We start from the raw sequence: 19229 nt of genomic DNA on the forward strand, positions 1-19229 counted from the left end.
AAACCAATCTCTTAAAGGAAGTACAGACACAAAAGTTTCGTTGTGTGTACCCGCTTTAGGATGACACGCAGCACATTGAAAACATAGACAGCCACTTTTACTGCGCGGACAAACGGTCAAGAATTTATAATTTTTTTTTTCTTCTCCCACACCGTCTCAGTTTCAACGACTAAACAACGGCTGTGACGTCATAGACAATTTGATGTCACGTGAGCCCTACAAAAACTGCAGTACGGTAGCTGGTACGTTCATTTCAATTCTCACCAACTCACACGCAAGCCTACCCAAGAGTTGGAATCATATAAAAACAAGCAATCAGCAATTTTATCACAGTTTTCACATGACTCACGTGACCTCAACGCGTCTACAATTTCACAGCCGATGGTCGGCTGTTTAAAGCGAAACCTAAACTGCACGAAAATAAAATTCGATGGAAAATGATTTAGCTGGCGCAGGCGAATTCTACGTCGTGACTCATGCACACTGTTGTCCTGCGCACCAAAGGTGGACAGAGCTCGGCACCCTTCGCCAATTTTGATGCTTTACCGTATTTTCCGGTGTATAAGACGCACCGTCGTATAAGACGCACCCTCCATATATGCAGGCTGTCATTGAAAAAGTTATTATATAAGACGCACCCGTGTATAAGACGCATCCCAATTTACCCAGTTAGGCTAGTGAGGCTTAATTAAACATGCTTGAGCGACCATTGCAAAATGCACCTTACCTGTGAGAAGTTCTTAAGCACCGCTTAGTGATCGAAAAAGGCAACACTCACGCCACACCCACCCACGTTTTAGCAAAAAACGAAAAAAAAGAACGAAGGAACTCTCCTTATGTCCATAAGAACATTTAATATTAACTTAATACCTTCGAAGTCTTGATCTTAAGATGTGCTATCAAAAAGCGCGCCCATTTCTGGAGGCGACCCAGCTGAAACATTTTCTTCGCACTACGTACACGGAGCAAACAAAGTTGCAAAGGTAACTGAAAGAAACGCCGGCTTGTCTTGCCAATGGCGAGAAACGCGATTGTCACCATCTTTTGGCATTTCACATTACTTTTGCTTGGGGCCTGCGAAACGGTCGCGGGTTTATGATTCCGGAAGTCGTCATCCCCACCGTTTAATAATAAAGTTGCTCTCGGTGGTCCCCGTATTGAAGTATTAACCGTGTTAAAACCGCGTTATTGGTAGTGATGTTTTTTCGGTGAAAAAAGCTTGAACATGGACCTGAGTAATTTCTGAACTCGCAAAAAAAAACAGAAAAAGTCGCATATAAGACGCACCCTTGTATAGGACGCACCAGCAAGATTTATGAAAAAAAGCCGCGTCTTATATACCGGAAAATACGGTATATGCCGCCGCGTTCAGATGCTTCGGCTTTTCATGATGTGCATGGCGCTCAGCGTCCCTCGCTGCTTTCGCCGTTGGAATCACCGTAGCGTTCGCTCTATCTGCATCGGTCTTGCGACGCTTTCGGCCGCCTTGCACGCCTTCTCACCTTCGTGTGATGTTACACGAAGCTCTGATTGGCGACGCAGTCGAGCAGCCTTTCTACCTCTGAACTCCACTGCACTGCGATGGCTGCAGCACTACCGGCCCCAAGTGTACAGAACGAAGGGATGAAATATGAGGAGGGCGACGATTTACGTTGTACAAAACGTAGCACGAGAGATTTTCATCTACAGTACACACCAGAAGAGGCTCGGGTTATTGTTCTTACATGCAATAAAAATTAAAAAAAAAACTGCTGGGATGGCCGAGTTGTTTGAGGCATCAGGAAGTGAAGCTGCTCTGTTGGCGCCCGCACTGGTAAGAATACGCTTAAGTGCTGAATTTTTTTAGAGAGATTTGTTCCGCTGTATACCACACTGACGGAAAAGTTTAGTTTTCAGATAAGTCCGCCGTTGCTTCTGGGGATTGTACAACAATAACTGATGGGCACGTTGGTCAGACATGATTTCTTGTGCAACAGCGCAACGGCACAAGGCCAGAGGACAAGAAGGGACGATACACAGCGCTGACTAACAACAGAAGTTTATTCAGGAAGCCATGCTTATAAAAGGGCCAGCGCCTTTACAAGCATGGCATAAGTTATCGAAGCGTCTGAGATCATGAAGTTGGATCAGAGGCGTGTAAGCGCCCCTTCTGTCGCTATCTTGCAGAAAGAACATGAATTTTTGCACACGTGTTAGCCTTGTGTTATCAAATACGTGCCTGGTCGGAGGGATATCTGTCCTCGGTTCTTTATATTTTTCTGTTTTTCAGTGTCGCTGGCGCCTTTATAAGCATGGCTTCCTGAATAAACTTCTGTTGTTAGCCAGCGCAGCGTATCGTCCCTTCTTGTCCTCTGGCTTTGTGCCGTTGCGCTGTTGCACAAGAAATTCCAGGGGTTGTTCGCCTGAATTTTTGAGATGGGAGCTGAATTTATACGGTCGAGACGTATACGGTGCGCATGCATATTCGCATTTCGCCTACATCGAAATCAGCAGCAAGACCCGCCCGCTGAGCCACCGACGCCGGTGGGGGGTAAGTGACGGTTGGTACAAGGTATAGTTGCTTTCGTAGGCAGGCCGAACTTCACGTACCGAATGGAAGCTGTGTAGTCACTACGCAGTCACTGAAAAAATGGTCCTCGCGCTCAACGAACGGCTGGACACATCCAACACAGCGCGGTCAGTAACGGACGCCACGACAGGGTGCTGCGTCGGCTTGACAGAAGATGCATCCACACAAAACTACTGAACTCCTCCGAATGTTACGAGACCGCGGTTGTAACGAGAGGGTTGCTTTTGCAGGCGCGAAGCGGGAAGAAAAGTATTCAGTTATTCAATATTTTTGACTTGGTTATAAAGCGAGAAGTGAATTTTTTCCTATATTACCAGTCGATAAAACGCGTAACAATTTCAAGAACACGGTAAACTCTTTCAAATGTTTTTTTTTTTTTTCAGAAATTTAGACTACTAGTGCTTTTATGTTCTATTAACGAGACAGCGGAAGATCAGGGCCCCGCCGCGGTGGCTGAGTGGTTACGGTGCTCGGCTGCTGGCCCGAAAGACGCGGGTTCGATCCCGGCCGCGGCGGCTGAATTTCTTGAAGGCGAAATTCTAGAGGCCCGTGTGCTGTGCGATGTCAGTGCACGTTAAAGAACCCCAGGTGGTCGAAATTTCCGGAGCCCTTCACTCCGGCGTCTCTCATAGCCTCAGTCGCTTTGGGACGTTAAACCCCAATAAACCAAACCAAACCAAACCAAGATCAGGCGTTCGGGGAAAAAGCCGTGTGCGTTGTCACACTAATTCAGGATTTGTCGACAGGACTGTGACGTCATACGTTCAGCTGTGGACAAAAATGATTAAACCTCACGTTAAACTGTGACCGTGAGGTCATAGCATGACTCGAATGTGATTATGGCATATAAGGAAGTAAAAGGAATTAATTACGCTGAAAATAAAATTGGGGTAGGTAGTTGGGGAATCCAACCCATATGACCTTTGGTTTGCGACTCATACTCGCTACACCTAGGTCATTACGGCGCCTTGTCTTTGCTGCATGGGAAAACAGACTAAAAAGAAAAAAATCCAAACGTACCTACGTGCCCCAAATCTCCGGGCTGCATAATAAGAGCCCGCCATACCTCCGCACTTCGCTACCATGCCAAACATCAAAATCCTGGGAAAAACACACGTGTACGTTCGTTGGACTTGGTTAAGGGGAGACCTTTTGTGCCTTGTGGTGTATCACGTTGTCTAGTATGGCTACTTATGTATGCTAATGAGCGGGGGTAAGTAGATAAATGTAGGGGTTAAGAAAGAAAGTAGCAAATAACCAATAAAGCTGTACGCGTCATACCCTTAAGGCAGAGCTCTCCTAAATCTTTTGCATGCGATGTTGGCACCTTTCCTGCCGCACATTTCAGAGAGAAAGAGTTTTCTTCTCATACAAGGAGGAGTCGGTGTGAGAGAGAACGGAACATACAGCTAGTGAGAGGAGGATTCCGCTCTCTAAAGTGTGCATCAGTCTCTTTCGTACTGGCTTCCCTTTCACCGTCAGAAAGAAGGACGACGGATGTCATAACTTCCGTTGGTCGCTGCCGATGTAGAACAAAAAAAAAGAGCAATTTATTTTTTTTCCCTTATTTACAAACGATATGAAGTCAACAAGGCCCACCTTTCATTTGACTGGAACCGTTGTACGGTGTCCATCTTTTTTGTACTAATATATTTCTAATAGTATACCCATGGAAAGAGGAAAAGAGCACGTAATGCTAACCACTACTCTATCTGCGGGAACAACGCCATTCTACAGCAATTATTGTATCATGTTACAGCAATATACCATTACGTGCTGTCAGCTGAACAGATCGGTATATCTTGACACTTCCGTGATCAGGCAAAAATGCTTAAGACAGCACACCACACATTTTGGTTTAAACTTGGTTTTATTTTTACAAAACAGCAACCAAATACATTATTGCACGGTACTGGCACTTCAGTGCTGCTGACATCGTACCTCTTTGGATGACGCCAGAAACAAAAGTGCCTTGAAGAGTGGCGTAAGAATTAAAAACTTGCTATAAGTGCAATATTTTGAAATAAATATGCTATGATCACAGCTTTCTTGTGACTCGAGGAAAGTGTGTTTTGCGACATGACATTTGTTAGTCGCAACCTCCGAGTTATGTTATTTACACACGTTCTATATACATCAGTTGATCCGTGCGCTTGCGCCTGAAACGCTGAGGTTAAGCTTCTTTTTTGTTCTCCCTAATAATCAAGAATGTATCGCAACAACCTCTTTAGCATCTGCTGCATTCCTATCTAAAAAAAGAGTGAAAAATGCGCAGTGCGTAAACGGACTCTCCTAGTGGAGTGTAGTGAAATCATTTACTACGTATCGATCAAGTCAAACAAAAATAGCGCAGGAACAGAACAGGGACAAGCAAGGACACACACGGCTCATTTTTCCCCCAACGATATAGGACGGCTCATTGGAGGTATGTAATACCCCTGTCACACGGCAATCCTCGAAGACCTTTCCTAAAAAGGCACCTCTTTCCACCAAAGGAGCGAAAGCTTAAAGAAGCAGCGACGCAGCTACTCGGTGCAGGACAAAGGTGGAACAGTCGTTGAGGCTTAGCATCCGCTGCTGGGCCCGAGGTGGCTGAAGTGAGAGTTCCAAAAATAAAGTGGGTTGAGCTCAGACATTTTTTTTATTCTTATCGCTTCCTTAAAAGAAGTGCAACAGCTACTGTCACCCGCCACAGCAGATTTTGTGTATTGCCTTGGCCACCAGGGACAACTGGTGTTGCTGCAACAATTTTACTGGCAAACCAGACAAACCAGACAACCATTTCATATATTTATAAGATGTTTCCAAAAAGTGTTGGCTGCATAGTTTTTTCTTTGCGTTTGCTTTTTGACGTTTAACGGCACTGCGATCGCAGGTTCTCGAATACCGCGCCTTGGGGCTCCAAATATCTCGGACTGGCGCCTTCGTGTACAAGTCCCTTAGCGATAAAGGCGCTATATTTGTTCGTGTAGCTGCTCTCCTTACGTCTTTGAAAATAAGCAGCGGATTCTCAAAGGCATTTGCGGTTGCCGTGCGACAAAGTATAAGGCATGCATATTAACCTAGTAAAACTCATTCTAACAAAAAATCCTATCAGGATTCTCTAGTTGACGTTTAAGCCGCAAACTACACTGTTCATTCAGTGGTATAGCGCAGTTTACTGTCGCATTCTACTACTTAATCTGATCTCTTGAACGGGCCGCTTCAGTCTCGCTTAGAGTGTACTGGTAACATTACGGAACACACGTGCGTAATGAAACGAACATTTTATCTCGATTTTAAGCCGAGATGATAGAATCGCACAGATACATAACCGATTCAGTCAGTTGAAAGTAATCTAACAACTCTTGCGAGAAGGTCGCTCATGGTCGGCGGGAAGTCCAGTTAGGTGTGATACCTTGACAGCTGCTTCCAAGATATGTACTAGAGAAAAATAAACTAAACTTAAAGCTTCCTTGTTACAACCACTGCTGGCACACTCGAACTGAAGATCGGCGTGCCGGGCAAACTATATCAACTATCAGATCGGCGATTCATTTCTCCTCCGTAACAGCCTCTCTCAACAGACCCGTTCAGGCCCTGCGGCGAGCGTTGCTGCCGACAAACAAACGTAGCGAGAGCAGGCTTGTAACGCGTCATTCAATCTTGGGCCTCGATCTCTGCTGCTTGACTTATCAGCCTCGCTCTTGACGAGGCGCTCAGCGATGGAGATCAGCAACGACGGCAACCGTTCGTGAAGTAAAAGAGAAAGGAATGAAGGACAGTGTGACAGCTGGTTAGAGAGCACACTCGGCAGGGAGAGGAGGTTCTAGGCGACCTTGTCATCGGGCCGGCAGACCCTCCGCAGAACGCCTCGGGCGTCGGGCGCATAGCGTGATTTCCAGGTCATGGCGACCGCGGCGTCGGCGAACATGCTGGGCAGGTTGAAGAGCAGCAGCGCCAGGAGCCAGCCCGGCGTGCCGTCGCAGCGGTAGTAGCGCCGGGGCCGCGCTCTGGTCAGCGCGTGCACCATGGCGTCCACCACCTCCGAGAGCTCGCGCCGGGACACCCTGGACAGGAAGCGCACCATGCCCCGGCAGCGGTCGCGCGCGTACGACTCGCTGTACGCCGCGCGCACCTGGTCCGGGGCGCTGGCGAACCGCTTCAGCAGCTCCTGCTCGGCGCGTGGATTGATCTCCGTCCTGTGTGGGACATATGCACGCGTCATCGTCATCAAATCATCGCAGGACGAACATTTCTTACTGATCTTCGAATAGCTTTGTCTTGCGCCAGTCGTAGCTATTCTACTTGAACGAATTTCTTAATTGCGTCTCCCCTACTGACTGTCTATTGCTCTCTCCGTTACTTTCCCTTGATGTCCGCTCGGCTAGGGTGTTATCTGTTATTTGCGGTACAGGGCATTAACTCTGTGGTGTTCACTCTCTGATCGGCGCTGCTCTCTATCTCTTAACTATTCTTAATGGCGCTGTTAATTAAATCGCAATAAAGGCGTCAATCACTCGATTCCCCTTGAGCACATATACCCGTTCCCTATATCTGCGATATTTTCTTACGACACCATGATTACAGACAAACAAAGCGTGGATCATTTATTACTGTTGCGATTTATATTTTAGGACTATTTCCTGCTGAGCTGTATTCTGTTTTTGCCTGTACCGTAATGTCTTCATCGGCATGTTCTGTAAGCGTGCAAACAATCCACTGCAAAGCCGGCGGTGTATTTGCGTTCCTGCCTTTATAGCAGTCCGTTACTGGCCGACTGAAGGATCGGTGGTCAATAAAACATTTTCTTGCAGGAGACTAGAGCCAGCATATTTAAACAAGCAGCAAGTATAATCTATAGCACACGCAGCAGCATCGGAACTATGCTCTTTTCCATTTCCTCTCGTTCATTTCAGCGTCATGGAATCCTACGCCCTACTCGACCGGCCCAGAAAGAAAATGCGCGTAAAAATGACTCAGTCTAATAACGACCCAAGCGCGAAGCTACGACGTCTGGTTCGAGTAGGCCTCAATCGCTTTCGCAAGTTGAGTGGTGCGGTAGTTACTTTTATTTTATTTTTTTCTAATTAGACAGGCTCTCGTGCATAACGAGAGCATAGCTCGTGGAATACGCGCAGCGTAGCGTCGGTAGCACTGGATTTGCACAACTGCAAGCAAATGCCAATTCACCCAGAGAGAATTCTTGTACAATAAGTAAATTTCCTCGCGGCTATACAGCACAGAGATCTGGCCATTTTCAATATAAGACTGTTCTCAATACCTTTCCGGGGATGCTGGCTTTTATATTTACTGCAATTCGATATCGCTGGATGGACACACTGTGGCCTTTGCATGGAATGGAGAAGCTACCCTCTCCTTTCTCTTTGATCTTCGAGCTTCGATCCTCGGCCGTTCTCCGCAACAACTTCACGAACATTAACAGATGGTGCCGCCACCTATGAGCCGGGCAGCCAGCAATTGGTGGCCCCCTTTTTTGTTTGTTTGTTCTTGTGTTTCTCCACTACATTTGCGATTTGAACACAGCTGAACAGTTCGCCTGAGCGCTGCAGACGGTGCGACAGTGTGCTAACCTTCGAATTTTGCTCCAGAAAGAGTTCCTCATTTCGATACATGGGCATCGGCTCCACACAATTCCCACCTTTCGACACCCCTGACAAGGACGCCCCATTAGGTGCTGTCTCTCACTCCTTACATTCAATACTGTCATGGCCCCTCCTGCCAGTCGGCTAACTGCACACAAGGGCATCGGCTACATTATGCATAGCGACGATATCACCCTCTGGTATACCCATTGCTCCCTCGTGTATAAAGAGGAAGCCCTGTAAGATGTCCTTGACACGGTCAAGACCTTTGTCACGCAAAGCGGGCATGCGATGTGCCTCGAAGAAATCTGAAGTTCTTTGGATTCACTGACACCTGTACAAACCACCCGGCCCTATCTGCCTACAAATTCCCGAAAGTCCAATCAAAGAGCGCCCGCTTTTGCGAGTCCTTGGTCTCTGGATTCAGCGCAATGACAAACGCAGACACACCATCACAACGCTTCGTACGTCCATCCTTAACAATCAGCGCATGATTCGTCGCATAGCAGGGCACCGGAAGGGCTTCCGTGAGGGAGGAACCACTCTTTTAGTCAAGACCCTCGCCATTAGCAGCATGCAGTATGGCCTCCCATATTGCCAACCCACGTGCACCACCCTGAATCATGCTGGCGTCTTAATCCGCACCCTCTATAAGACTGCTCTCGGCCTTCCAGTGTGCACGCCCATGGCCCTCTTGCTTGCCCAGGGCGTTCGCAGCGCTTTGGAATAACTCCGCGACGCAGGCCTCACTTCCCACCGCAGTCGTCTGCCACTACCTCAACAGGGAGAGCCATTTTCCGCCACACTGACGACTCCCAGACACTTACCCTCACGCGCGTACTCTCTGCTGACATCCGCACGCATCTTCACCTCTACCCTTTCCCTCGCCACATGCACCACGAACTTGGCCGAAAGACAGGCCACCTTTCGATATATCAGGCCATCTACGACATATACAGCCATCTACGTGCATACTGCCACCTAGGCCCGCCTACATACACACGCCGGTGCAGCGGTAAACTGCACCAATACTCCATACCTGGACGCTTCCTTCCCGGAACCAGACCCTACCGCTGAAAAGATCGCTATCTCTCACCTTCTTCACCGACTCACAGGTCACCTGTCGAGCTTACACAAGCGGTCGCAACCGAAGGCAAGCTCCACATCCTGGGGCATAAACAAGACCATGTCGTTACCTGGGTTCCCAGCCAAAGTGGCCTGGCTGGCAGCATCAGGCATCATAGCCTTGCTCGGCATTTTGCACACCGAGTGGGTCCATCTCACCCTGAACTCTATCCCCGATACACCCACTACGCCACACACCCAGAAACCTTGCGTCTCAACAGGCTATATCCCCCGCCCCACAAACACCTTTCCCCGAAAGACTCCTACCTTCTCCGGTGAATTCAGACCATCACATACCCCAATCTCCACCACCATCAACACCCTCACCCAACATTACACGTAGATGCATGTCCTTGGTATGACCACACCTCTACTTTCACCCATATCACATGGACGTGTCCACATAAACCCAACCACCTTAAGCCGCCTCATGCGGCCTTGGGGCAGAGGGAGGTGAAGCTGGCCAGCGCCTCCCTGGAGGACCAGAGGCGCTGCTCATCAGCGTTAAGAAGTCAGCAAAAGTCACTGGGGCCCAGGACTAAGAGCCCCATCCGCAACAGCTCGAACCCCTACTTCTCCCAATAAATTATTATTCATTAATTGAAAGTTTCACCAACGGGTAAAAATTAAAATATCTGATTACGACAACAAAGCCGACGGTGACACCGTCTACCCCGGAGAAATTTCCTAATTCAGCTACCAGTGTGAAACACAAGCGATAGACACGTTTTGGTTGGTCGGTCGGCCGGTCGGTTGGTTGGCCTCAAATAAAAGGCACATACCCACTACGGGGCAGTGGCCAAAACACAGGCGGTGAACTGCTGGAAAGTGGAGCATTTATAGAGGAAAGGAAGTAGTAATATGGTATAGGCGGACAGATTGGAAGACACGTTTCTAGGCTCCCATTGTGCAGGAAATTTGGCGACGTCGTCTTCGGTGTTGACGGAGCGAAAAACCCCCGTATAAATAACCTAGGCACCGTGACCATGTGGCGCCATCGCAACCTGCTCACCGGATTGTGCGCAGACCACCGTGGCAGGTGGCATTTAAAATATTGATCAGTCGCGAGAAGTTGCCCAGGATCATCAACCTGTCTCGCACATGCTTCCCCGGTGGCAGCACCATCGCAGGGTCATCGCTTAACCGTCGCACCAATGCGCCAGTACCGGTACGAGGACTCCCAGTGGTCTATGAATCTAAAGTCGGGAATGACCAATTTGGCAATATATACGTTCACTCACTAAAGCTATCGTGTCATTGCCTTAAGGCGGAGCTTATGTTTCCCCTAGAATTTTTGCATTTCGCCTACGTCTGAATGCGGCCGCTGGAACCCGTAACCAAAGCTAAGAATTCGTGCCCAGTTGCAGAACGCCACTCAGCTACCACGCAAGCAGCGTCCTGTTAGTCTATATGGGGTTGTTGTTGTTGTTGTTGTGACTGAGAGAAGGATGAAAAAGAAATTGCACGGGCCTGCCTACTGGCTCGAGCCAAGCCACCACCGCTGCCACGTGCTGTTAGAGGAGAGTTAGAAGATTAGAGGAAAGAGAAAAAAGGAAAGAAAAGACGCAGCGCTACAGCAAGTATTTATATGCCGCGTTGTATGCTCACACGTAGTAGGTGGGCTCAACGGTAGACACGTCGACGCCCCACTGGGCGAGCTCCCGCCTGAGTCCGTCGGCGAGGGCGATCACGGCTGCTTTGGTCATGGCATACGGCACGATCCACACGGGGGCCACACGACCTGCGGAGAAGCAGATGAGGAAGGCTTTCAAATACTCGTCGGCCGCTCATTGTAGGCTAAAACGAATGGCAAGGTATACGGACTGAGCGACCAAGCGCCGGCGAGGAGATGTTATACCCTCGCCTAGTCACGTGGTACCACAGCGGCTATGCTACGAGAGAGCGCAGCTGCGGCGCGCCTCTCCACAGTGGGTAACGTGCTATGACGTCACTAGCCACAGTCCTGCTTCACCGGGTCAAGGTGAAACGCGCACAAAACTTGACCTTGGGAGTTGTGCGAAGAGTAGAGCTTTCGCTTATAAAAAATTTTTGTGACGACAGAAAATGTTTTGTTGTGTTTTTCGACTGAAAGCTGTCCTGGGCACCATCAACGTGCCATACTCCGTCTCTCTCCATCCCCCCCCCCCCCCCCAAGCATGCATCAACACCGAAACCAATTTTCACCTCACTACGTGAGCACAATAGTTTTGAGCAGACAAGGAAGGAAATGAGGTGCTCCTTGCAACTACACACAAAGGAAGCCAACAGTCACTGCAACCAAATAAAACACCGAGTAATGTAACCTTCTCTTAGTAAAGTGTAAACTAGGAGGAGATGTTAGTGGCGCAGTCGTTTGACTGGAAGTTAACTGCATAGAAAACAGACAACCACGCCACCGATAGGATCCGAGCCCATGACCTCCGCATGTCGCGTGCAGTTCTCTACCAAATCATCTATATTTCTATGAAAATATCTTTTATCTAAATTGATTATGCAACTAATTTCCTACCTTAATTAGCACAACCGAAAGAGAAAGTCGTATTGATCTACTTTTTTCTTTCTTTTCTTTAATATTAATAATAATAATAGTTTTTATTATCATTTGTGTCAAAGACAACTTCCGGCCTACCAAACCCAGAGGTTGGCTTGACTGGCAGCGCCCGACAGATAGTGGCACAAAAGAGGGAACGAGAAGGTGTGAAGTGATGGATACACACAAACTAGGACTGTTGCAAAAAAAAAAGAAGAAATAGAAAACGTTATTTTGGACTCAAATAAAACAATTATGACTCCACTGCTGTAATCGTCTGCAAGGCTAACATGTCTTCGGGAGGCTCAATAAAATACTTGGAACTTCATAAAGACGGGTATACTCACCGTTTCTGATGCGAATTTCTGGCAATAAATATCGCTCGCGTGGTCGTAGCAAGCGTGCAGGGGTGTACGCCATACAATAGTCTTTCGAAGAAGTGTACCTTCAGAGAATATAAATTCAAAATTCACCACTTTCGGAAACGCATGCGGGCTTATCAGGAGACAAACCATAGCTCAGCGCAGTTGAAACTTTTCTTAAAACGCATTTTTTTTCTTCAAAAAGCTACTACAGAAATAAAAACAACAAATGTATTACTGGAGAGAACTATATACACTAATTATTTCACTGTATTTGCACATTCGATGGGCAGGCAATCACAATCCCGACATATAAGCATATGCAAGTACAGAGGGATAGCGGCCATAATGTGTTCTGATGATTGCGAAAGCATATAAGTTCCACAGTTGGCTTCTGCCGTAATGAACCCTACGGGACATTCTCCGAAGCAATGCTTCCGCAGTAGTTATTTTTTCCTTGCGGTTCACGACTACTAGGGAAGCAATGTGGAAAGTGTTAAATGTTACCGTGCACCACTACTGTGTACTGCCCCGCCAGCAGCCAATGCGCTGCGCGATAGTACATATGCTCAAACTTCCTTGTCACTCAGGTGAAGGCAGGAGTTTTCGATTAGGACATTCTGAGCCATCGGCCGTTAGCCCGCAGGAAGAACGTCATCGCTCTAAAAGTAAAAACAATTCCCAATTCAAGGAGACGCTTTATCATAGCAGCAAAGTGTATCAGTGCATCGCTTAAGTCCCCGTGTTATAAAGAGAAACAAGTGGCCCAGCAGCCGCAAAAACATAACCTCAAAATATTTGCCGTTAACCGAGCCTGGATGCAACTGCCAGCCACCCCAGCTCTCTGTTTTAAGAATCTGGAGCCCCGAACGTGGCCACGTCTTCATTCCTAAAGGGGCGCACGCGAAACACAATGTGTGTAAACAGAGCGAAAATGACGCACTCGTAGCACTTCCTCGGCACAACAGCCCACTTAGGAGGAGGACGTTTTTTCTCCTTTCACCATGCGTGACCAGGAGTGAGGAGTGCGGGGCGGGCTGCGTGGCCTTGGAACAGTAATGCGTACCGGCGGCCCAGTTGTGCCTTCCGGCTTGAAACCACTCGCCGGCTGACGAGGCTTGTCGGGTCATTTAACGTCCGAGTTTCCCTAGATTTTCTGCCTGGCAGTGAAAAGCAAAGGGCTGCACGCGACCACCGAGAAGACCCTTCCGCGCCATTACATGCACGTTCTCTTCTAAAAAGCGCTCGTTCTTACACACGAAGGCCAAACAGCATTCTGCCAACAGAATGTATGGTCGTAAAAAAAGTCGGTAGTAAGGACTTTGCAGCTATAATAAAATACAGCGCAACTCAGGGGACTGAATCATACATGTTTTTCGCTTGATTCTGATAGTGATGCAGCTTGTGTAGGACTCATTTTTTAGACGTCTTTCCGAAACAACTCAATGTAGTCAAGGCGGACTCATTCGCCTTCCGAAATAATTAAAATTCAAATACCATTGTGAAAAAGTGGACCGGTGTTGACGCTTTGATTTGCATGGACCTAATTTGTGTTAGTGTCTGTGTTAAAAGACCCGAAGTGGCCTAAACCAATACCAGGTGCTTCAGAGAGGCCACTGAATTAAAGAACGCAAATGCTATGGCATTAATAAATAAATAAAGTATATTTGTTATTCTTGCTGTCTACAAACTAGTCTGTTCATAGCCCTGCTGGCAGGTTGTAATGACGTAATAAGGTCATAACTTTTCTTGACCAATCAGCGAATTTCGACGGGCTTTTGGTGTGACGACAACTCCAGTGCTATGCATTAAAATAGGTAAATAAGCGACGAGTAATATTTCTTTCCGAGCACGCACAATGGCCCTGCTTCACCCATGTCGCTGCTAAAACACCCAAGCCAGCAATAATAAATCAAAATCCGGACGCATGCCCTCTGTGTAAGGGCCCGGGCCTGGCCCGGTACCGCCGGCCCAAGCCTGGCGAAACACCGCTCTTTACGACGGCCTGGCAGGGCCCGGGCTTTCGGGCCGACCTGAGCACGCGCAGTGCTTTAGTTCTTACGGCAGATTCATGGGTTCAGATTACACCTCAGCGCAGTGCGATGATAAAAGACGTTAACAGCGGTGTGGTGACCGTTCAGTGCGCGCCCACGAATCGTAAGGAGACTTCATCACCAGTATGGTGTCAGTCGCTGGTCGCCTTGATCGATCACACCCGTTACAACTGAACACGTTTATTCAAGGCATTTCTCGGATACATGATCTCAATCACATGACGGTCGGCGTCGCTCTCCTCCTTCCTTTCTTTCTCTGCCGCCCTCTCTGCAGTCCCGTCTCCGTTTTCACACGGCCACTCTGATCACGCGCGCGCGCCGGTCCAGGTGGCCGTGGTTCTCTCGTGATATCGCCTAGCTGGCGCTAGGCGTCCGGAGATAGTGGGAGACTCGAATGCTTACAATGGGCAGACTAGTTTCCAGCTAGAGGTCGCTTTCGCACTAACGGAAGAAGTTATGCATTCACTAGTGATTAGCGTAATTGTTCAATCATCTCTGCTTCATTAGCCTGAGCAGATCCCACAGCGATAGCTGGGTGATGCGCTGTAAAATTATCGCTGTCATATCTGCCCATTGTAAAAAAGGGGAAAAGTCTGAGTTTTCTCTTCTTGTGTGCCCCTGGGCAACTCATTAGGTGTAACTTAATTTCGTAAGAAGGTCTTGATGCGTAGGCCATGAAAAGTGGACACATCAGCAAGTTCACAGGTCGTCCAAGCGTCCTACTGAACCTCTCCGAAAACGCACCCATATGTGAATCCGGCGTATACGGTGCGGTCTTTCGAAGTAGCAAGCTTGGCATGGTGTTTCCGCTTACTTCCCTTCTCTACCGTGTAACTATATGAGGGAGGTGTAGCGGAGTACGTGGATTCGCCATCGGTGTCCTTCCATAACCTGCGCTTTGTGACGTCACCACTTCAAGTGACCCTTTTCTTGTAATAAAACAGCGTATGGACACAGGACAGGAACGGAGAGAAGACACACACGGCGCTGATGTTCTTGTCCATTCTTGTCATGTGTCCATGCGCTGTTTTATTACAAGATGCATAACCAACTCGCCCAAACTGCCATTTTACTACGGACCCTTTTCTGACCAGCACTCTCGTGGAAGCAGAGTGGGCGCGGTGAGGTTACCGTATCACACAGCACCTATAGACCAATGGCAAGCTACGGAACTACGGACAAGCAAGGCAATTACGTGCGCGCGGGTTGGCATATCAGACGTGACTGACACTATCGACCTGAGTGCATGTGAAATTTCTCTGCGGAGCTCCCAACGTGGCGAAAGTGGCGTAGCAATCATTTCTACTTCTTTGCTCCGTAGTCGTGATTTTATTTTTTCGATTTCAACCGAAGAGCGCATCACTCATCCTTCCTTCTCCCGTGCCCCCGTGAAAACTGCAGCAGCAAGCCATGCTGACGTAATGAGATTTGTCATTGAACAACAACTAAAGGTTCACTGTGCTCACGCTCGAATAAAGCAGCTACACTGTAATCCCTTACACTTGCCAAGTGTCAGCGTCAAAGTTTCTACGCTTGCGCATTCATTATTTTTGGTGGGTGATTTTCTTCTTATCTTTCTTCACGGACCTCAAATATGGTGATTTTTTACATATTTGTAGTACATCTGCGTATCTCTGAGAGCTTATCTTGCAGGCAAACCGCATAAGTAGTGTAATGTCTTCACCAAAGGCTCCAGGCCACAAGGTTCGCTTTTCTGCAGTCTAAATGGGTCACCTAAGGCGCGTGTGAAGCTTTATCTCCAAGGAGTGAGGCGAACCCTTCTCTTTACTTCTCGAAAGCTTTTGGTTTTTTGGAGTACTGACAAAAATTTCAAACCTCTATGTATTGTCTTCTGAATTAAAAAAAAAAAGGGGGGGCGGGGGGGTGTATGTAACGCTTTGAAGATTTAATTTTAGTAATTCTTTTGTTTGAGGCATAAGAGCATATGTGTCACAAAGTGAATTTCCGCAGTCTTGCTCTCATTTTTCTCTGTGGAAGTAGATCGATCAATTCTAACCACTTAATGTATCGCAACGCGCACGTAATACACCGACCTGCGTAGCTGGCCACGAAAACGAGTCTTCCCCTCGAGCGGCGCAGCATGGGCAGGAAGGCCCGGGTGACGCGCACTGTGCCGTGCACGTTGACGTCGAACATCCACCCGACCTCCCGCTGGCTCGTCCACTCGAACTCGGTGAAGATGTTCACGCCCGCATTGCACACCACGCCCCACAGCTCTGCATTCAAGTGCACACGCACGGAGAGACATGTACACCGTCAGCGCCAGCGTCAGATGAAACGTGGAAAGAAAAAAACTACAGCTGTTTAAGAGGAAATGTTGATGTTGAGTACTATCAACACCTACAAAGACGTATTGATGCCTTTGAAGCGAAAATCAACTGCGCTAATCTTCGGTTTCCTTAATCTAACATTTTCACATGTCACTGTACTCGTTTCATTTGTCTTCGCATTTGAATTTAAGGTAGTAGTACGCGTGCGTCCCGCTGGAAGCCGTTTACCCAACAGTCTATGAAGAGCGCATTATTGTGTGAAAAACAGAGCATTCTAAGGGTACCTTTGAAAACAGCGCATAGATTACAGTAAAACTCTACTCTCTGGTCTATTGCAAAAAAATTCTCCGCATGCCCATGGCAGTACTATACATTATATAGCTTCATACCTGTTTCCCTAAACAGGTATGAACAGACAGATTCCCCTAAACATTTGACCATACCTGTTTATTTAGTACATGAGCAGAAAAATGACAATAGGCTTTGAGTGAGATTTCTGAAGACATTGTGATTTCACGTGTCAATCCTCTGTGAACATGAAAACATGTGACGTAAAAACCCTTATGAATGCGCCGACAGAAACAGTTAGGAGCAGTGCAAACACCTTCAAATTGAGAGTACACTTGAAAGGCTAATCTATCGCTCAGCTGTGCATAGCTAAAAAATACCAGGCATTATAGTTAGCGAACTGTTGGTTAGTGTAGAATAGTGCGCATCTCCGTTGATTCATTCGCGCGAGCTGGATGGCATCAGCGGATTTCCTCCTCGTCATCATCATCATTAGTACTGTTAGCCAGCTTAAGCGCACTGCAAGACAAGTGCCTCTCTCGCTAATCCCCAGTTAGGTCATCCACCAGCGGCGGTTACCTTATGTACCTGTGAACCTCCTAATCTCATCTCTCCACTTAGTCTTCTGCCATCTCCTGCCACGATTTCCTTCTCTCCGAGTCCACTCCGCTACATTAAAAGAACATCAGTTACCTGTTCTCCACGGTACATGTCCCGCCCACACCCTTTTGCTCTTGATTTCAGCTAAGATGTCATTAACTCTCTTTTGTTCCTTAAACCATTAAACAAAGCAGTTGTGTTCCTATCTCTCTGCTTCACCCTGATCATTTTCCTTTCCATAGCTCATTGCGCCTTCCTCAGCTTGATTCCGAGCCTTCTCGTTAGTCTTCAAGTTTCTGTCCTAACGATGAGCACTGGCAGGTTGAAACTTTTCTTTTGAGGGATATTCGTAGGCTTCTTTTCGTTAACTGGCAGTGCTTGCCAATTGTGCCTCATCTCACGCTTATCCTTCTCGTCGCCACGCTTAATCTCAAAACAAGCGACAGGAAACAATCCTTGCGTCGCTATTCGACTGCTTGTCCACAGCGCTCACGAGATGAGCGGCCTGCTAAGTGCACAGATGCATACAGAGGCGTGGCGTGTTCGAAGACTCACGGTGCTGTCCCAACTCTCGCTCGACCAGGAGCACCGCCTCCGCGACCTGCTTGTCGTCGGTGACGTCCAGCGGCACGACTTGGAGGCCAGACCTGCTGGCCGCCTCCAGCTCGGCACGGCTCTGGTCCGGGAAGAGGCACCCGGCGAACACCTTGTACCCTTCGTCATCCAGGCGCAGCGCAAGCAACTTGCCAAAGCCGCGGTCACAGCCTGCGGCGCAGCGCAAGAGAGGCACCCCGGGGCTATGACGCGTGAGGGAAGGAAGCTCTTGAGGGGTGGTGACATAAAAATTTTCATACTGTCAGTTCTGTGTTTGTTTCTTGATCCCAAACTTACGCTGCCCAGACCGGCGGGTGTTGAGCTATAGCGAACATCACACCCGTTAGCGCGCCGCACTTGCGAGTTTCTCGTCGAGAGTTTGCTATTGTTCCAGAGAGGAAGGGCTCGCTTGTGGCACCTCGTTCACAAGCGCATGACTTTCTGCTCGTCATTATCACAGAAATCCGCCGTCACATAAATTTTTTTCTAATATTCATGCCAAATTGTTGATTTAGACAGGTTTAACCGTTTGGCCCAGCTAAATTTCAAGTGCTTTGCCCCGAAGGCAAGACAGCCATTTTTGGACAAATTTTTAATAAACTACACGAAGCGAAAGCATCCTCTTCGAACCCCAGGAATGCCATGCTATAGCATCTATACAGCATCGAATATTTGCGTACATATTTACGCGAATGGTGAAGAGCTTGACCGCAGGATCGAGGAATATGGCTACATTGGCTCTCGAACTACAACACACTAGAAGATGACGACCCAACGGAATAAGATGATGAGGCAGACTGAAGATAAAGTAACTGGAAGAAGTTGAAGATTCTGATGAAATGATTTCTAGGATTTTCGAGGCACCACGCAGACGAAGACAAGCAAAACATACTGAGAGGGCTTGCTTTACTTGCGATCCTAGACTGCTTGCACGGTTTACTCGATCTGCCGTAGCTGTCTCAGGGGGTTAATTCGTCCAAAGAATCTCCAGTCACGTGTGCAGCCAGGCACCTTCGAGGTCAGTAATAACTTTCCACTTCAAGAATCCTAGCCAGGACACTGCAATAGTTTGTGTAAAATACTTACGTCCGAAATTTGTTGCGAGATATCTCCTATATCATGACTGACTGCTTGAACACAGCTTCAAAAAAGAGCCGGCTTTTACCGCGAAAGTAACAGCCAGTCACTCAAAGGTCTGACAACACACACGAATACGAATGAGATTCTCTGG

General features: G+C 47.9%; 1 protein-coding gene across 1 annotated transcript in view; it reads right to left on the minus strand.

Annotated features, from left to right (window-relative positions):
• Nucleotides 1-4420: 4420 nt before the first annotated feature.
• Nucleotides 4421-19229, minus strand: part of LOC149371804 (retinol dehydrogenase 5-like) — a 33360-nt gene continuing 18551 nt past the window's right edge. Inside the window, exons 3-6 of the mRNA XM_089566089.1 lie at nt 17960-18169; nt 16280-16462; nt 10888-11020; nt 4421-6750 (exon numbers count right to left, since the gene is read on the minus strand). Coding sequence (XP_089422215.1) covers nt 6378-6750; nt 10888-11020; nt 16280-16462; nt 17960-18169 — 899 coding nt within the window. The 3' untranslated portion in view covers nt 4421-6377. The remainder of the gene's footprint in view (nt 6751-10887; nt 11021-16279; nt 16463-17959; nt 18170-19229) is intronic.

This window comes from Amblyomma mixtum, chromosome 1 (assembly GCF_055824585.1).
Source record: "Amblyomma mixtum isolate Tamu chromosome 1, ASM5582458v1, whole genome shotgun sequence".
Taxonomy (NCBI): Eukaryota; Metazoa; Arthropoda; class Arachnida; order Ixodida; family Ixodidae; genus Amblyomma; species Amblyomma mixtum.